The 16,135-nt window shown below is 48.9% G+C and overlaps 1 protein-coding gene across 5 annotated transcripts in view; it reads left to right on the top strand.

Annotated features, from left to right (window-relative positions):
* Positions 1-12,168, top strand: part of Dop1b (DOP1 leucine zipper like protein B) — a 104,907-nt gene extending 92,739 nt beyond the window's left edge. For 4 of the 5 annotated variants that reach the window (XM_041672902.1, XM_041672904.1, XM_041672906.1 and 1 more), the window contains 10 exons: positions 2,255-2,334; positions 2,788-2,897; positions 2,973-3,119; positions 4,509-4,570; positions 6,372-6,500; positions 8,333-8,469; positions 8,998-9,053; positions 9,520-9,681; positions 11,068-11,197; positions 11,658-12,168. In XM_041672902.1, coding sequence (XP_041528836.1) covers positions 2,255-2,334; positions 2,788-2,897; positions 2,973-3,119; positions 4,509-4,570; positions 6,372-6,500; positions 8,333-8,469; positions 8,998-9,053; positions 9,520-9,681; positions 11,068-11,197; positions 11,658-11,909 — 1,265 coding nt within the window. In that variant the 3' untranslated portion in view covers positions 11,910-12,168. Of the gene's footprint in view, positions 1-2,254; positions 2,335-2,787; positions 2,898-2,972; positions 3,120-4,508; positions 4,571-6,371; positions 6,501-8,332; positions 8,470-8,997; positions 9,054-9,519; positions 9,682-11,067; positions 11,198-11,657 lie in introns of those variants that run through there. The other variant, XR_005976223.1, reaches the window with a different exon arrangement.
* The last annotated feature ends 3,967 nt before the right edge of the window (positions 12,169-16,135 follow it).

Raw genomic sequence — 16,135 nt, 5'->3', positions numbered from 1 at the left:
TGTCTCTCAGGCATTATCTAGCAGCAGCTGTTCTGGTCCCCCAGCTCTTACCACCTCATCTTCTGCCTTGTTCCCTGGAGCCTTAGGTGTAGCAGTTTCATTATAGATGTAGCAAATAGGACTGTGCACTCCATGGACACTAATTCCCTGCATTTTGACCATGGAGTCCTCAAAAGAGATTGTGTCTACTGTTCATGGTTGGCAAGTAGATTATATGAGGGAGGAAGGGATGTTAAGTCAGAGGACACCATTTTATTCAGGTCGGAAAGAGACATTCAAGAGAGCTATTGTACAGCAAGGTAACTACTTAAGAACAACGTATAAAATGGGCGAGTGGTCTCCTGTGCTGTGTGGATTAGACACATAGATGATTAACTCTGAGTCACCAATAACACATTAAGGAGAGAAATAAAAGTGCTTCCCCTTGGAGTCATAAGCAAGAGCACATCCAGATTGGAATTTTGCTTCATGCTCCCTGTGTCTTCTATCCTCTGTCCGTCTGTTATGTGAGTCTGGATGCTGTCTTGTGACTCTGTTCCTGTGTCTGACCGTTGTGTGTCTGTGTCTGTCTGTCCTCTGTCGTGTGAGTCTGGATGTCGTTTTGTGACTTCATCCCTGTCTGCATATATCTGCGTGTCTGTCCATGCTCTCTGTCCGTTGTGTGAGTCTGGATTCTGTCTTGTGACTCCATCCCTGTGTCTGCATGTGTTTGCGTGTCTGTCTAACAAAGGGCTTTGTTCTGTATGTATCAAATAGCATAGAAAGCATCACTGTAGTGAGGAGCAGCGGACTGCGTTCCTGCCACCCGGCTCCCGGCCACCTGGCTAGCTTATGCTCCAAAATAACAACACACAAACTGTATTCATTTAAACACTGCCTGGCCCATTATATCTAGCCTCTTCTTGGCTAACTCTCATGTCTTGCTTAACCCATATTTAGTAATCTATGTAGCACCACGAGGTGGTGTCTTACCAGGAAAGATTTAGCATGTTTGACCTGGCATCTGCCCTGGAGAGGAGAGGCATAGCGTCTGAGCTCATTTCCCTTCTTCCCAGCATTCTGTTCTGTCTACTCCACCCACCTAAGGGCTGGCCTATCAAATGGGCCAAGGCAGTTTCTTTATTAACCAATGAAATCAACAGATTGACATGACCTTCCCACATCACATCACATGAGGGAGGGATGGGATATGTCAAAGAACTCTTTAGCTGAGGTTATGAGGGATTGACTCACTGGCTCTACCCAACCCCGGCTGACCCAGATAACAAACGTTTATCAACCCAAATCCATCATGGATATTCATTTTAGAAGGTGGCCTTTAACTTCCAGATTTGCTACTTCCATTGATTCAGGTTGGAATTTCACTGACCGTGTGGTAATTCCAGAGGACAAACCATAATCACACCTAAGCCCAGCAGGCTTACCCAGCCTTTCCCTTCCTTGGCGGGCTCTTCTGAGGGAGAGAGAAGCGGCAGAGTGGAGGCCATTTGCCAGGTGGCTGAGAGGCAGGGTGTTGTGTGGAGATGGAGAAGTGTGTTCTCAGCCATTCCTGCACAGCGAAGACACTAGACCCCACAGGGGCCACGGTCGTGTGGGAGCTCGGAGCTGGGAACCAACACTTGTCAGCGCAGTGGCAAGGACATAGGGAGATTGAGAGCCAAACAGTGTTGGCAGATGGAGTCTGGCATCCAGACCAGGATACTAGTTGGACCTGGGGGCGGTGACCTGGTGCCGGGGTATTTGATCCAGACACCTAAATTCTTTGTCCTGTTAGGTTTCATGACTTCACACCAGCTAGAGTTATCTAGGAAGAGGAACCTCAGCTGAGAAAATGCCGTCATCGGATTGCTGATAGGCAAGGATGTAGGACATATCCTTGATCAGTGACTGATATGGGAGGGCCATGCCCTGCCATCCCTGGCCCATGATCTTAAATTGTGTAAGAAAGGAGCAGGCCAGTCAACAGCACTCTTCCATGGCCTCTGCTTCAGGTCCTGCCTCCGAGTTCCTGCCCTGACTTCCTTTCGTGGAGGGTGACAGCTGTTAGCTGAAATGAACTTTTCCTCCCCAGTTGTTGTGGTCATGATCTTTATCCCTGCAGTGACTAGAGACCTTAGACGTTGTGCATGGATGAAATCCAATACCATCGGCAGATCCTGGAGTTAGTGTCACACTCACAATCAGAGGGAGAATGTTTGGGGGAAGAAGTAGTGACTCAGCCCTCAGCTAAACAGACGCCTCTCTCTGTCATCAGATGCTGCTGCGGCTTCAGCGATGGTGTCAGCCTCTGCCCCCTCCGTTTACAGCGTGCAAGCCCTATCTCTCTTGGCAGAGGTAAATACATACCTGACTTTTGGTCCCTCGTGGGAATGCTCGCGGTCTTGAGTCACTTGGAAGGCACGTGTTCTTTCTGGGTGCCCAGTTCCAGAGTCCAGACCTGTGTCAGCCACCTTTCTGTTCCTACAACAGAAAATACTCGAGAAACTCATCTTAGAAGGAGGGAAGGTCTGTTTGGCTCCAGGTAGTTGGTTGGTTGTGTTGCTCTGAGCTGTGCTGAGGCACAGGCTCACGGTGGGAGGGTAAGGCACAGCTTTAGCCTTCTGGTGTTCAGGGAGCAAAGACATGCTGCCAATGACCCCTCTCTTCCAGCTCGGCCTCAGCTCTCTCAGTGGAGCCATAGGCTCCCCCCAACACATAGGTCTCTGGGGGACATTCTAGATCAAATTAGAATAGATGTCAGACTGTAGCGTGACACAAGTCTGTTTTCTTAACGGCCTCTTCCTTTAGGTCCTGGCTTCTCTCCTGGACATGGTTTACCGAAGCGACGAGAAGGAGAAGGCAGTGCCACTGATCTCCCGCTTGCTGTACTATGTGTTCCCTTACCTGCGCAATCACAGGTGACTGCACCGTCACCCGCGTACATAGATATGGTCCCCTGGACAGTCCTTGACCTGGCCCTCCTCTTCCTTCAGTGCATACAACGCTCCCAGCTTCCGAGCCGGCGCCCAGCTGCTGAGCTCTCTGAGCGGCTATGCCTATACCAAACGAGCGTGGAAGAAGGAACTGCTAGAGCTGTTTCTGGACCCCACTTTCTTTCAGATGGATACTTCCTGTGTTCAGTAAGCGTGCTATTCGGCCGGGCAGTGGTGGGGCACACTCGGGAGGCAGAGGCAGGCAGATCCCCAAGTTCCAGGCCAGCCAGGGCTACACAGAGAAACCCTGTCTCAGAAAACAAAATAAACAAACAAACAGACCACCTACTCTGAGTCTTCAGTGCTCGGGTTTGCATGGTTCCCAGTGCTGAAATGAAAGTAGCCCAATAGTGTCCCCTCACCTCCTAGTCTGTCCCTGCCGTGGGTGCTCACGTTTATAGTGTCCCCTCACCTCCTAGTCTGTCCCTGTCGTGGGTGCTCACGTTTATAGTGTCCCCTCACCTCCTAGTCCGTCCCTGCCGTGGGTGCTCAAGTTTATAGTGTCCCCTCACCTCCTAGTCCATCCCTGTCATGGATGTTCACCTGAGTCCTGTGTTTGCTGGAAAGATGCCAACCCCTTCAAACTAGTGAGTGGCTTTTTATCAAAAGAAACACTGCACTAGATGAAGAGAACCTGCCATTCGTAAGGAGCATGATGGAAGGTTCTGGTGCTGTTCTGTCCCCGTTCCCATTAGTCATGAAATGCTTGACCAGTGTTGAGGTAGTAGATCGCATGGTGGCCCTGATGGTTTCTCTGCCTGACTTCCTCACTCCAAGTTCAGTGTGTGTGTGCACACGAGTGTGCACTTCTGTGTTACAAGATATTTGATTACACTGTGTAAAGATACCTGTGATTGGTTTAATTAAGAACTAAATGTCCTGTAGCTAGGCAGGAGTTATAGGCAGAGAGAAACCTGGAAAGAAGAAAGGCAGAGTCACCAGACAGACAGGGAGGAAGTAGAGAGTAAAAGTAACTGAGCCACATAAAAGAGCGTAGATTTAAAGATAGAGGTTAGTTTAAGTTATAGCTAGTTAGAAGCAAGCCCAAGCTAAATGCTGAACTTTTATTTTTAAAATTCTCCAAATCATTGGATTTTTTGTGAGCTGGTGGCCCCCCCAAAAAAAATCGGTCTACACTTCTGGGAGAGTGTGGTTACATGACTCTGTGTGTGTGTGTGTGTGTGTGTGTGTGTGTGTGTGTGTGTGTAGGTGGAGGCTAGAGGGTTCACTTCTATTTTAGACAGGGCCTTTCACTGAACCTTAGGCAAGGCTAGCAGCTGATAAGCCCCAGTGGTCCTCTGTCTCCATCCCCACAGTGCTGGGGATATCAATATCCAGGCCCGACATTTCCAGAGGTGCCGGGATATGATCTCAGGTCCCTGTGTCTGCACAGATGTGCTGTCAGCAGCTGAGTCATCTCTATAGCTCCGTGGAGCGACTTTAATAGCTCATAGAAGGGTGTGTTATATTCTTGATGCTTTTAATCAAATTGTCATTAATTGCATATTTAACTAATTTTGTTTTTTTCATATCCAGCTGGAAGTCCATTATTGATCATCTTCTGACTCATGAGAAAACAATGTTTAAGGATTTAATGAGTAAGTTTCAAATTAATTGTCACACTTCAGGACGGCACCCTCGCAATTAGCTTTTACCATGTCAAACGTTTTTTGAGATGGGATCTCTCTCTGTAACCCTGGCTGTTCTGGAACTTGGTCCTCAACACAGAGAGTTCTGTGTGGCTCTGCCTCTCCATGCACCACCACGCTTTTGCACCCACAAACTCCTGTGCTGCTGAGTGACAGCTGGTGAGGTGTGTAGATTTTACAAGGACTAAGTGACTTGCCCTGCCTATTAGCAGGCCTTGACTGCCTGTGTTTCACAATTTGAGAAGAGATGCTGCTGAAAGCCTTTGGGCTATATCTTGACACCTGTCCTTGAAGGTCTTAAGTCAGCCGTAGAATTTTCTGTCCCACCTGGTCCCATAGCTTTTCAGTACCAGATAAACACACAAAGGCTTATATTAATTATAAACTGTTTGGCCTATTATTCAGGCTTATTACTAACTAGCTCTTACAACTTAACCCATAATTCTTGTCTATGTTTAGCCACATGGCTTGGTACCTTTTCTCTGTAATGCATTCTCATCTTGCTTTCTCAGCATTTGGCTGACAATTGCGTCTCTGCTTTTCCTCTTACCCAGAATTTTCCTAGTCTAGTTGCCCTGCCTAAACTTCCTGCCTGGCTACTGGCCTGTCAGTGTTTTATTAAACTAATACAAGTGACAAATCTTTACAGTGTACAAGAGCATTGTCCTACAGCATTTATTAGGCAGATCTCTGATCTTTCAGGCAGGGTCTCACTCTGTAGCCCTGGCTGGCTCTCAGTCCTCCTGCCTTGGTCTCCAAATGCCAATGTTACAGGCCAGCATTGCATGCCCACCCTAAACCTTTCCTGACTCTCTAACATTGTGTGTCGTTTTTTGGGGGTATCTGGTCCCCCAGGAAATTCTTTTTCCAAGATCCAGCCTTTAGACAAAGTCCCCATTCCCTCGGGCTTGAAGAAAGTTTCTGCTTGCTAAAAAGGGCACCATTCTCCTCTCCTCTGGCAAGAGGAACTTGCAACTCTTCCATTAACACAGGACTGTGGTGCCTACTGATTTGTCAAGGCCAATGCTAGCCTCTAGGCTCCTCAGCCACTGTCCTCTCATGTCAAGCCTTCCTCCCATGTCCCCCTCAAGCCTTTCTCCTGTTCCCATTTAGCTCTGGAAGTCTTTCCCCTGTCACTTCTCCTTGCTTTCCCAGGAGACAGCCTTGGCAGTTTGGGATAAACTTTTCCCTTTCACCCACAGAGTAACTATTTTGGTTTTTTTTCCTGAGGGAGGAGTAGATTAAGTTTGGTGGTATTGGCATTTTGGTTTTTGGCATTTTGTTTTGTTGAGAAAGGGCCTAGACCTATGGCCTAGACTTCCTGGAACTCATCATGATGTAGTTAAGGCTTCCCTCAAACTTTTTGGTTTTTTTGAGACACAGTTTCTCTATGTAGCCCTGGCTATCCTGGAACTCACTCTGTAAACCAAGCTGGCCTTAAATTCACAGATATTCACCTGCCTCTGCCTCCCAAGTGTTTGGATTAAAGGTGGTCACTACCACACCACACCCACCACTAACCCAGCTCTAACCTCAAACTCTTAGTAATCCTCCTGTCTCAGCATCTTGGGTGATAAGATTATAGACGTGAACCAACATTCTTAGCTGAGATAAGTGTTTTTTTTTTCTTTTTAAATGTGTACAAGTTTTATTTCTATGTGCTCTCAAAGGAGAGCCAGACTTTTTGAGAGGAGGAGGGGAGCGTCGAGTGGTCTTCTTACACAAGGCGACTGCAATGTGTTTATTGCAGACATGCAGAGCAGCTCCTTGAAGCTCTTCTCCAGTTTCGAGCAGAAGGCCATGCTGCTGAAGCGGCAGGCTTTCGCTGTCTTCAGCGGCGAGCTTGACCAGTACCACCTCTACCTTCCTCTGATACAAGGTAAGGCGCCCGCCTGCAGAAGACCCAGTGCTGGTATTCACGGTGAACAAGAAGTCTTTGTCCACAGTTCTGGAGCTGGAAGGTCCAGGGCTGACAGGCTTGCATGCAATGAGGGCTTCTTGCCACGTCCGTCCTGAGGACATACTCACGTGGACCTAATTACTGAGAGGCAGGGAGGTGTGTGCTGCACCCTAATCCTTTCAGTCTGAGGCCTCCGCCTCTTTCCTGACTTCTGTGTAGCTGAGACCCAGAGGGCTCAAGAGTTGCGAGGGCTGTAGAAGCTGGGCCTTGCTTAGGCAGTCAGTGACCTTCTAACTGCAGCCTCCTATGTATGAAACACAATAGCTCCTATATTGTATTACTCTTGTGGGGTTCTACAGAATCACTCTGTATATATGTGCCCACATTATCCAGTAAGCAATAACTTCATTATATTGTCCGCAAAAATAAAAGTACACAGTAGCCTTTTTCAGACAGGGGTGAGCAGAGTCCAACAAACAGCTCTGAGAGGTCACCCACTGAGGGGGATAAGAGCCAGACAATGTGATAGCGTGACCCTCATATATATATATATATCACACATCACATGTGTACCATACGTGCAAAGTTACAGTTACAGTACGGTGGCTAGAGAGAGGACTTGGCTCCTCAGAGAGGGGTCCGCTCTTCTATGGACCCCAGCTCAGCTTCCAGCACCTAAGTCAGGCAGCTGACACCTGCCTGTAACTCCAGCTCCAGGGCATCGGCGGCATCTTTGGGCACCTGCACTCGTGCATATAAGCACATACACAGAGCTAAAATTAATAAAAGGAGTGAGAAAGAAGAGATGAGAGGGATGCTGAGGGCTAGGCAGTCTTTTATAAGTTTTTGTGGGGGTTTATAGGACATTTTGTATCATATGATTTAATTTAGCATAGTATATATAACAAGGAGTATGGAGGAGCTATGTTCTAGTTAGACTGTAAGTCGGAGGCTGCTGTTAGGCAACACACAGGCAGTTCCTTAACTGTCTGTGCAAGGGCTTCACAGATCCCCATGTCTCCTGGCTGTGGAATGCAGCCTCTTCCTGAGTGGCCACTGTCCTATGGGGCAGGCCTGGGCTCTCGTGCTGAAGGACATCTTTGTGCACAGAGAGCATAGCTGAACACACACCTCGCTCAGAGTGGTGGCTGTTGGAATGATGGGGAGATGGGAAGGGGTATGGTAAAGCTACCGTGCTGCAGTCGTACTGGCTGCGTGAGATTGTGGTGAGATGCCTGGCGGGTGGACTCTGGCTATTACCTGTGATCAGATGGTATTTCTCAAGAGGATAGATGGAAGAGTCAGGCGTGCTGGCACATCCTAGCACTTGGAAGGCCAAGGGAGGCTCACTGTGCTGGAGGCTAACCTGGGCTGCATAGTAGGACCTGTTGGTGTTTGTGGCATAAGCACACACTCTTTGCTTCCCTGTCTGTCTCAGAATCTCATACAGTCCAGGCTGGCTTCAAACTCTCTGTGGATGACAGACGTGTGCTACCAGTTTATGTGGGCTCCATGCATGCTAGGTAACCCTTGTACCAACTAAGCTATATCCTCCACCTGTCCCCCCTTCCCCCGTAGCCCTGGCTAGCATAGAACTCATTCCACAGAGCAGACTGGCTTGCACACGGCAATCCTGCCTCTGCGCGGATGGATTACAGGTGTGAGCCTGCACATGCGGATAGGACTGACTCTTCGCTCGCACTGGGTTGTCATCAAAATGTCAAAGTGCTTATAGTTGTCTTTTTCTTTTTTTAGCTAACAGAAACCCTGACCTGCATATTTGTGTAACTTCTCTAAAATCTCTTTCCTAGAGCGCCTGACAGACAACCTCAGAGTCGGACAGACATCCACAGTCGCTGCTCAGATGTTTCTTTTTTTCAGAGTTCTGCTGCTAAGAATATCTCCCCAGCATCTGACCTCACTGTGGCCAATCATGGTCTCTGAACTGGTGAGTGCACCCGTGCCCATCTTAGGCAAGACGGCACTTTTACAGTGCCTTTCATTGCCATGCAGTGTGCCATCTGGGCATCTAACTTTGTCTAAAAGTTATTTGTAATCGTGTTGAGAGCAATAGTTATCTCTCAGCTAGACAATGTTTTCTTCTGAGACCTCCCAGCTCTACCTAAGCACAGTCTGCTCTGTTCGCTAGTTTTCCTCCTGTTGGCTGGTCCACCCCAGGGCCTCCCCGCTTACCAGGCTCTCCCCAGCTCCATCTGTTAGGTTTTTCTTCAGTTTGCTTTGGTTCATTTTAGTTTTTGGAGACAGGGTTTCTCTGTGTAGCCCTGGCTGTCCTGGAACTCGATGTGTAGACCAGGCTGGCTTCAAACTTAGAGCTCCTCTTGCTTCTGCCTCCCAGAGTGCTGGGATTAAAGGCGTGTGTCCCCATACCCCACCTGCTATCTTTTTATCAGTACATAAGTTTAGGTAAATGTGATCTCTCTCACATAGTGACTTGAATATACATTTTCTTCCTAAGATCCAGACATTCATACAACTTGAAGAGGATCTGAAAGAGGAAGACGAATCGTTGAGGTAAGTCACGTGAGCTCTGCTGAATGCTGGGAAGTGACAGTCTAGGCATAGCTATAGGGTGTAGGCTGCCACACCACCTACCGTCTCCTCGGAGTACTTGTGATGGGGCCAGCTAGGGTGAAGACTTCTCCTCCTCTCTTTTCAAGATGTGTTTCTCTGTTTTGCACATGTTTATCTATATGCACCGCGGCCATGGAGTGTCTGAGGAAGCCAGTAGAGGTCATCAGATCTCTGGAGCCCCACCATCTGGGTGCTGGGGATTGAGGCCGGGTCATCTGGAGCGGCCAGGGCTCTTAGCTGCTGCGCCATCTCTGCAGCCCCTCCTGTTTCTCAGACAGGGTCTCATGTGTGGTCAGTTGTAACTGAAGGCAGCCTTGAGTGAAGGGGGGTGTCTAAGGACTTCTGAGCCAAGGGAGTGCGGAAGATGTGCATGGGCACATAATGAACATCCCTTTTGAATCCATAGAAACAGCCACAAAACAAACAGAGTAAAAGTCCCAGTTGCTGATGGGAGTGGACCTTCGGGCGGGGCCGTGTCCCCAGGTGATCTCGTCATGTACCTCTCCGCTTGCAAATTCCTGGACACGGCGCTTTCCTTCCCACCCGACAAGATGCCGCTGTTTCAGATGTAAGTGGAGGAGACCGCACGTCCTTTGAAGACGGTGGTTTTCCCTGCTGCGAGCTCTGCGCTTGCTTTCATGTGCAGTGGGCCTGTGGGAAGCCGCAGAGCACTGAGCAGCTTGGCTACAGCCCAGGGTTCAGATTTCCCCAAACAGCTGTGGTTTCATGACTCTGCTCACGGTCGCGTTTCAGATGTGGCTCTGTGACAGACCAGTGCTTTTATGTCTGCTGAGGTGACTTTTGCTACCGAATGCTTGTGAAACGGGTCACCAGTGCTGATCCTGTCTGCATTTATATAGCTGGAGTTGTCTCTTGCCATTAGAGGCGGAGGCTTCATTTGGAGTGTGGCCTCTCTGGGTCACTTGGCCTCTTTGGCACGCATTTCCTACAGGCTTAACACAGCTGTTCCTGCTTTGAGACATGCCTGGCCCCAAAGGCTGCTCTCCAGCTGCCCCAGAGAGAGGAGTCATGGGTAAAAACACTTGTGCATTCTCTTAAATGGCTACGAGCAAGTGAAGAAGCCAGACCGGAAAGGCCCCACGCTGTGTCCATCCATTTGTGTGATAGTCGAGAAAATACCCCACCGTAGGAGCAAAGAGCAGTGGCTGCTGGATGGACAAAAGTGGGGTGGCAGGCACAGTTTTAGGGCAGTGACACTACACTGGTCCCCGGCTGGGGGACAGATCAGTACTCCTTGTCACGCCAAGGGGAACCTAGTGGAAAGCATAGGTCTGAGTGGTGGTTGCCTGTCAGTGCAGGCCAAGCAGTTCCCCAGCTCTGCTGTGCACAATGTCTGTAGAGAGGCTGTGCAGGACCATATCGGATCTGAGGAGGCTTCACATCTGTTCATTAAGCTGCAAACCTAAACAAGAGGCCATGGAGAGAGAAGGCCACTCTCATGCACACCGTGAACAATGGCAATGGCCATTATGTATGGTCTCCCAAAGCTGGAAACAGCCTGTGTGTTCCTCGGCAGCAGATGGACAGACAGCATGTGGTCTGTCTGTGTAGCGAGACCTCAGTCCTCCGTAAGAAAGAAGATGGTGATGCCTGCTACACCATGCTGACTCCTGAGAATGCACTGGGTGGCAGAGGCAGCCCTCTGAGGAGCATGTCTGATTCCACGCCTGCAGGTCCAGGGTGAGAAATCTGCAGATAGGAAGTAGGTTATTGGGTCACCTCGGTCTTCGTCCTGGAGTCTGAGCGTTAGTGGCTGAGGAAAGCAGGATTTCTCCTAGGGTTGGTGGAGTTGAACTGAGTGTGTTGGTGGTCATACAAGGCCGTCTATGAGAAGGTTAAGCCACTGAGTTGTGGGATGTATCATCTCACTGAAGCTGCTGCACACAGCTTCCGAGCTCTGCATCAGCATGCCTGGCGTTGCTTGTCCCTGCAGCTACCGGTGGGCGTTTGTTCCAGAAGTGGACACTGAGCATCCCGCCTTCCTGTCAGAGCTAGAAGAAAATCACCAAGAGTGCAGACCTCACACTGTCAGGATTCTAGAACTTCTAAGATCAAAATACGGGGTAAGTGCTTTCCTTTCAAAAACAACTTCCATAGGCCCGGAAATGTAACTCAGTCAGAGAGAGCTTGCCTGGCGTACGCAGTGCCCTGGGTTCACGCCACAGCATTACTTAGATTGCATGGAGTAGTGCATTCCATGCCAGTAGTCCTAGCACTTGGGAATTGGAGGTGAGGGTCATCCTTGGAACATAGTTCAGGGCCAGCCTGGGCTATATAGGACCCTGTCTCAAAACAATATTTGTGGCAAAGGCTTGTAGACTAAGTAGTAACAAAGCCCTCATGTTGTCTGATTTTTAGGACTTCAAATTCTCTTCTCTTAGTTTTAAAGCTTGGGATGGTTGTACATCCCATCCCTTGTTTTCTTGCTGGGACATGCTAGCTGTGAGCAGACTGCCCCTACCACTGCTAAGGTGGTGTCTCAGTGCTAGCCAAGGTCACTTCCCTGGCTTTGGGTCCCTGCAGGAAACTGGCAGCTCTGATGAGATCACCGGGGAGAGCGAGTTCCCTCTTCTGCGCCAACATTCCGTTTCCAGCATCAGGCAATTGATGCCCTTCTTCAAGACAGTAAACTGTGCTTTCAAAACCCAAAGCCACCTGCCCTCCAAAGTTCCAGGAACATCAGTGCCTGAGTTCCCTGTTGCTGAAAGCCCAAAGGTCCTAAGGCAGCTGGAGGAGTGTGTGGAACATGACTTCCTGGAGCATCCGGAGTGCTAGCGCCCTAGGAGGGTCTCTTCATCCTGTCCTCCCTATCCCTGCCGCCCTAGGAGGGTCTCTTCGTCCTGTCCTCCCTATCCCTGCCGAGGACAGGGATGTTCTGTGAAGAGGGGAGCTGGGGAATTTGAATCAACTCTACCACAGCCCTGAAAGTCCATTCAGCAGCCAAACACGTCTCTCTTAAATGCCTTGTAATATATTTCAGTCTCAGTTTGTGTTTCTTCCTCAATTTATGTAATGGAAATAAAATTAATATATCATCTAAGGAGGTGTGATTGCCTTTGCTTCCCTGAAGCAGACACGTAGCTCTGCTCTCCATTGGTTTTTTGGGGTTTTTTTGTTTGTTTGTTTGTTTTTTGTTTTTTTCGAGACAGGGTTTCTCTGTGGCTTTGGAGCCTGTCCTGGAACTAGCTCTGTAGGCCAGGCTGGTCTCGAACTCACAGAGATCCGCCTGCCTCTGCCTCCCGAGTGCTGGGATTAAAGGCATGCGCCACCACCGCCCGGCTTGCTCTCCATTGTTGTAGAGCGCTCTAGCAGGTTGTTAGGCTGGCAGGTACTCAGCGGCGCAGAGTGGCCACAGAGAATGGATTCCCCCCAGACTGTCCCCTGACCTCCACACGTACACACGAGATAAATAGGTGTACTAAAAAGATTAATAAAAAGGGGGCTGACAAGATGGTTTTGTAATTATAGGAATCTGTTGTTAAGCCGAGTGACCCAAGTTCTTCCAGAACCCACGCTGTAGAAGGAAATACCCAATTCCTGAAAAGCTGTCCTCTGACCTCCATATGTGCTACACACACACTCACACGCATACATCTAATTTAAAGGAGTTAAAGGGCTTTTTTTTTTTTAAATGGTTGTCAATGGTGTAATTTTCACATGTCACACAGAGGCCTTTAAAGCACTTTGGTACTACAGTCTGAAACTTTAAAAAAGAAAATGACCCAGGCCTTCTGCATGCATGTTACAGCTGTGTAACTTGATCTTGTGGGGAGCAGGGGCTGTGTGTGACTCCTGCCTGCTTCTGGGACCCTTTCCTCCTACCAGATTGCCTCACCCAGCCTTAATAGAAGAGGAGGAACCTAGTCTCCCTGCAACACCATATTCCACAGCTGGCTGATCTCCATGGGAGGTCCACCTGTATCTGAAGAGAAACAGAGGAGTGGCTGGGGGCAGTGGGGAGGAGGAGACGAGGGAGGGAAAACTTTGGTTGGGGTATAAAAACAACAAAAAATTCAAACAGTAGTAGCCCAGGGTGGGAGATAACTGTGTTGGGAGAGTGCTTGCCTGGCATCCACAGAATGGGTAACTACAGCCCAGAATCACAGCCCTCGGGACGTGGAGGCATGAGGGTCAGAGTCACCCTTGCTAGCTCACAGAGCAAGTTCAAGGCCGTCCTGGAGGCTGAGACCCGCTCAAGAGCCACACTAGCCTGCCAAGCACGTCAGCAGATCTCGTTGGGCATGTCAAAGTCTTGCCCATTCAAGTCACGCTTGTACTGCCCAAACACATAAGAAGCGTGTGGCTTTCAGACTCCCACAGTCATGACCCTAGTTAGTGCCACGGCTGGGACTCTTCAGTTCAAGTCTTCCACCTGCAGTGCACTGAGGGCTGGAGCGATCAGGACTGGGACTCTCTGGCCTCTTCCCTCTGCTTCCTCCTCTCTCAGATCTCTCTACTGTGCTGCTGATACTGCTGTGTATTAAAATAATCCTCTGGGCTTGGAAGCATCGGATCGCACCCTCCCAAGCCTCGTCATCTGCTGCCAGCTACCCTACTTACGTCCTGGCTAGGGGCCACATCTAACTCTGCCAGTGAGTGCCACGCGCCTTCCAGACCTGCCTGTTGAGTGACAGTTTAGGCGAGAGCACTGTGTGCTCTGCTGTCCAGGCCTCGTGAGGCACGTAAGGCACACTGTCCTCCTGGACACTCAGAGCCCATGCCTACTGGACGCCGGGAGCTTTGAGTTTGATTAGTACTGGGGTGGGGGGCACTAGAGGTCAGATTCCTTTTATCATGTAGGTTCTTCGATTGAACTCTGGACATCAGGCTTGGCAGCAAATGCTTTTGCCCACTGGGCCATCTGAACCCTCTCTCAGCATTTTACTCCTTGTACAATAGAAAAGCAAGTTATGTCCTTGGTCTCAGCATAGCACTCACTGGGGCTCACAGGACCTGGTCTGCCTACATAAGGACCGAAAACTGTATTTTAAAAATGCATCTAGATATATGGGTAGTCATACAAATGTCTGTTGGAAATTCCATGGGAATTGTGGCCAAGGGAACACGCGCAAAGAAAAAGCATTTCTAAATTTGGGTCACTAAGGTCTGTGAGTGTAACCTTGTAAGCCCTGTGACTCACACTTGCTCACACTTGGGTGTGGAAACAGCACACATTATGAGGAAGTAGCCCTGCCTTGCCTAATAATCAGTGTCAAGTCACAGTGTGGGAGCCGGGTGATGGTGGTGGGGCACACCTTTAATCCCAGCACTCTGGAGGCAGAGGCAGGTAGATCTCTGTGAGTTCGAGGCCAGCCTGGTCAACAGAGCTAGTTCCAGGACAGGCTCCAAAGCTACACAGGGAAACCCTGTCTTAGAAAAATTAAAAACAAAACAAAATCAAATCAAAAATGGGGTTCTCATCTGTAATCCCCGCACACTAGCGTCTACCATAGGAGGGTCACTGCCAGCCTGAGCTGCGTCATGAACTCAGACCAGATTTGGCTACAGTAAGAGCTGTCTCAAAGGAAAAGGGGGAAACAAACAAACCTGAAGGTTTGTGAGGCTGAGGCAGAATAAGTATGAAAACCTGTTTAAAGAGAAAACTGGAAGGGGCAGGAGAGATAGCTCAGCAGGCAAGAGCCCTGGCTGCTTGTAGTGATTTGAAATAAAATGGCCCCCAAAAGGAGCAGCACTATTAGGAGGTGTGGCGTTGTTGAAGGAAGTATGTCACTGTGGAGGCAGGCTTTGAGGTCTTTCTCAAGCTTCACTCGGTGTAACAGTTAGCTTCCTGTAGAATGTAGGTTTCGCGGCTATTCCAGCACTACTGCATGCCGTCATACTCCCTGTCATGATGACAATGGACTGAACCTCTGAAACTGTAAGCCAACCACCCCAACCAAATGTTTTCTCTGTAAGAGTTGCCGTGGTCATGGTGTCTCTTCACAGCAATTAAACAAACAAAAAACCCCTAAGACACTGCTCTTGCAGAGGATACAGGTTCAATTCCCAGCACAGACATGGCAACTCACAAATCACTCTTAAATTTTTTTTTTTTATTTTTGTGGGGAGGTTGCAGGGGCAGAGAGTGGGTGTGAGGGGACAGGAGATGGGTGGGATTGGGATGCATGATGTGAAAAACACAAAGAATAAATAAAAGAGAGAAAGTTAAAAAAGAGAAAGCGGGTTGAGCAAGCCATGATGAATAAGCCAGTTAGCAGCATCCTCCTCCATGGCCTCTACATGAGCTCCTGCCTCCAGGATCCTGCCCTGCTTCCGTTCCTGTCCTGCCTTCCTTTGATGATGAGCAGTGATGTGGAAGTGTAAGCCGAGTAACCCCTTTCTTCTCCAGCTTGCTTTTGGGTCATGGTGTTTCTTTCTTTTTTTTTTTTTTTAAAGAATATTCTTTTTTTTAAAAATATTTATTTATTTATTAAGCCTGCAGGCCAGAAGAGGGCACCAGATCTCATTACAGATGGTTGTGAGCCACCATGTGGTTGCTGGGAATTGAACTCAGGACCTTCGGAAGAGCAGGCAATGCTCTTAACCACTGAGCCATCTCGCCAGCCCCTGGGTCATGGTGTTTCATCACAGCAATAGAAACCCTAAAACAAGTGCCACCTTTCTTCTTGATCTTGTAGGCGAAGGGCGTAGCAAAGAAACTGCAGACTTGACCTCTCCATTAGGGGGAAGGTTTTTGTTGTGGATAAGAGAGAGACTATTCAGAAGCATCTGGAAGAGTCCAGAGAAGAGAGAGAGAAAAAAATAACCCTGTGCATGGCCAGGCAGGGCTAGGAAGAGAGAGAGAGAGAGAGAGAGAGAGAGAGAGAGAGAGAGAGAAAAGAAGAAGAAGAAGAAGAAGAAGAAGAAGAAGAAGAAGAAGAAGAAGGTAGTGAGAGGACTTGGGAGTGAAGATTTAGAAAAGGAGTGAGGGGCTGGAGAGATGGCTCAGAGGTTAAGAGCATTGCCTGTTCTTCCAAAGGTCCTGAGTTCAATTCCCAGCA

This window comes from Microtus oregoni, unplaced genomic scaffold (assembly GCF_018167655.1).
Source record: "Microtus oregoni isolate MIOR12 unplaced genomic scaffold, Mior012 000023F_ref0000262, whole genome shotgun sequence".
Taxonomy (NCBI): Eukaryota; Metazoa; Chordata; class Mammalia; order Rodentia; family Cricetidae; genus Microtus; species Microtus oregoni.
Note: the sequence above shows the minus strand (reverse complement) of the source record. Positions and strands in the feature narration are given on the sequence as shown.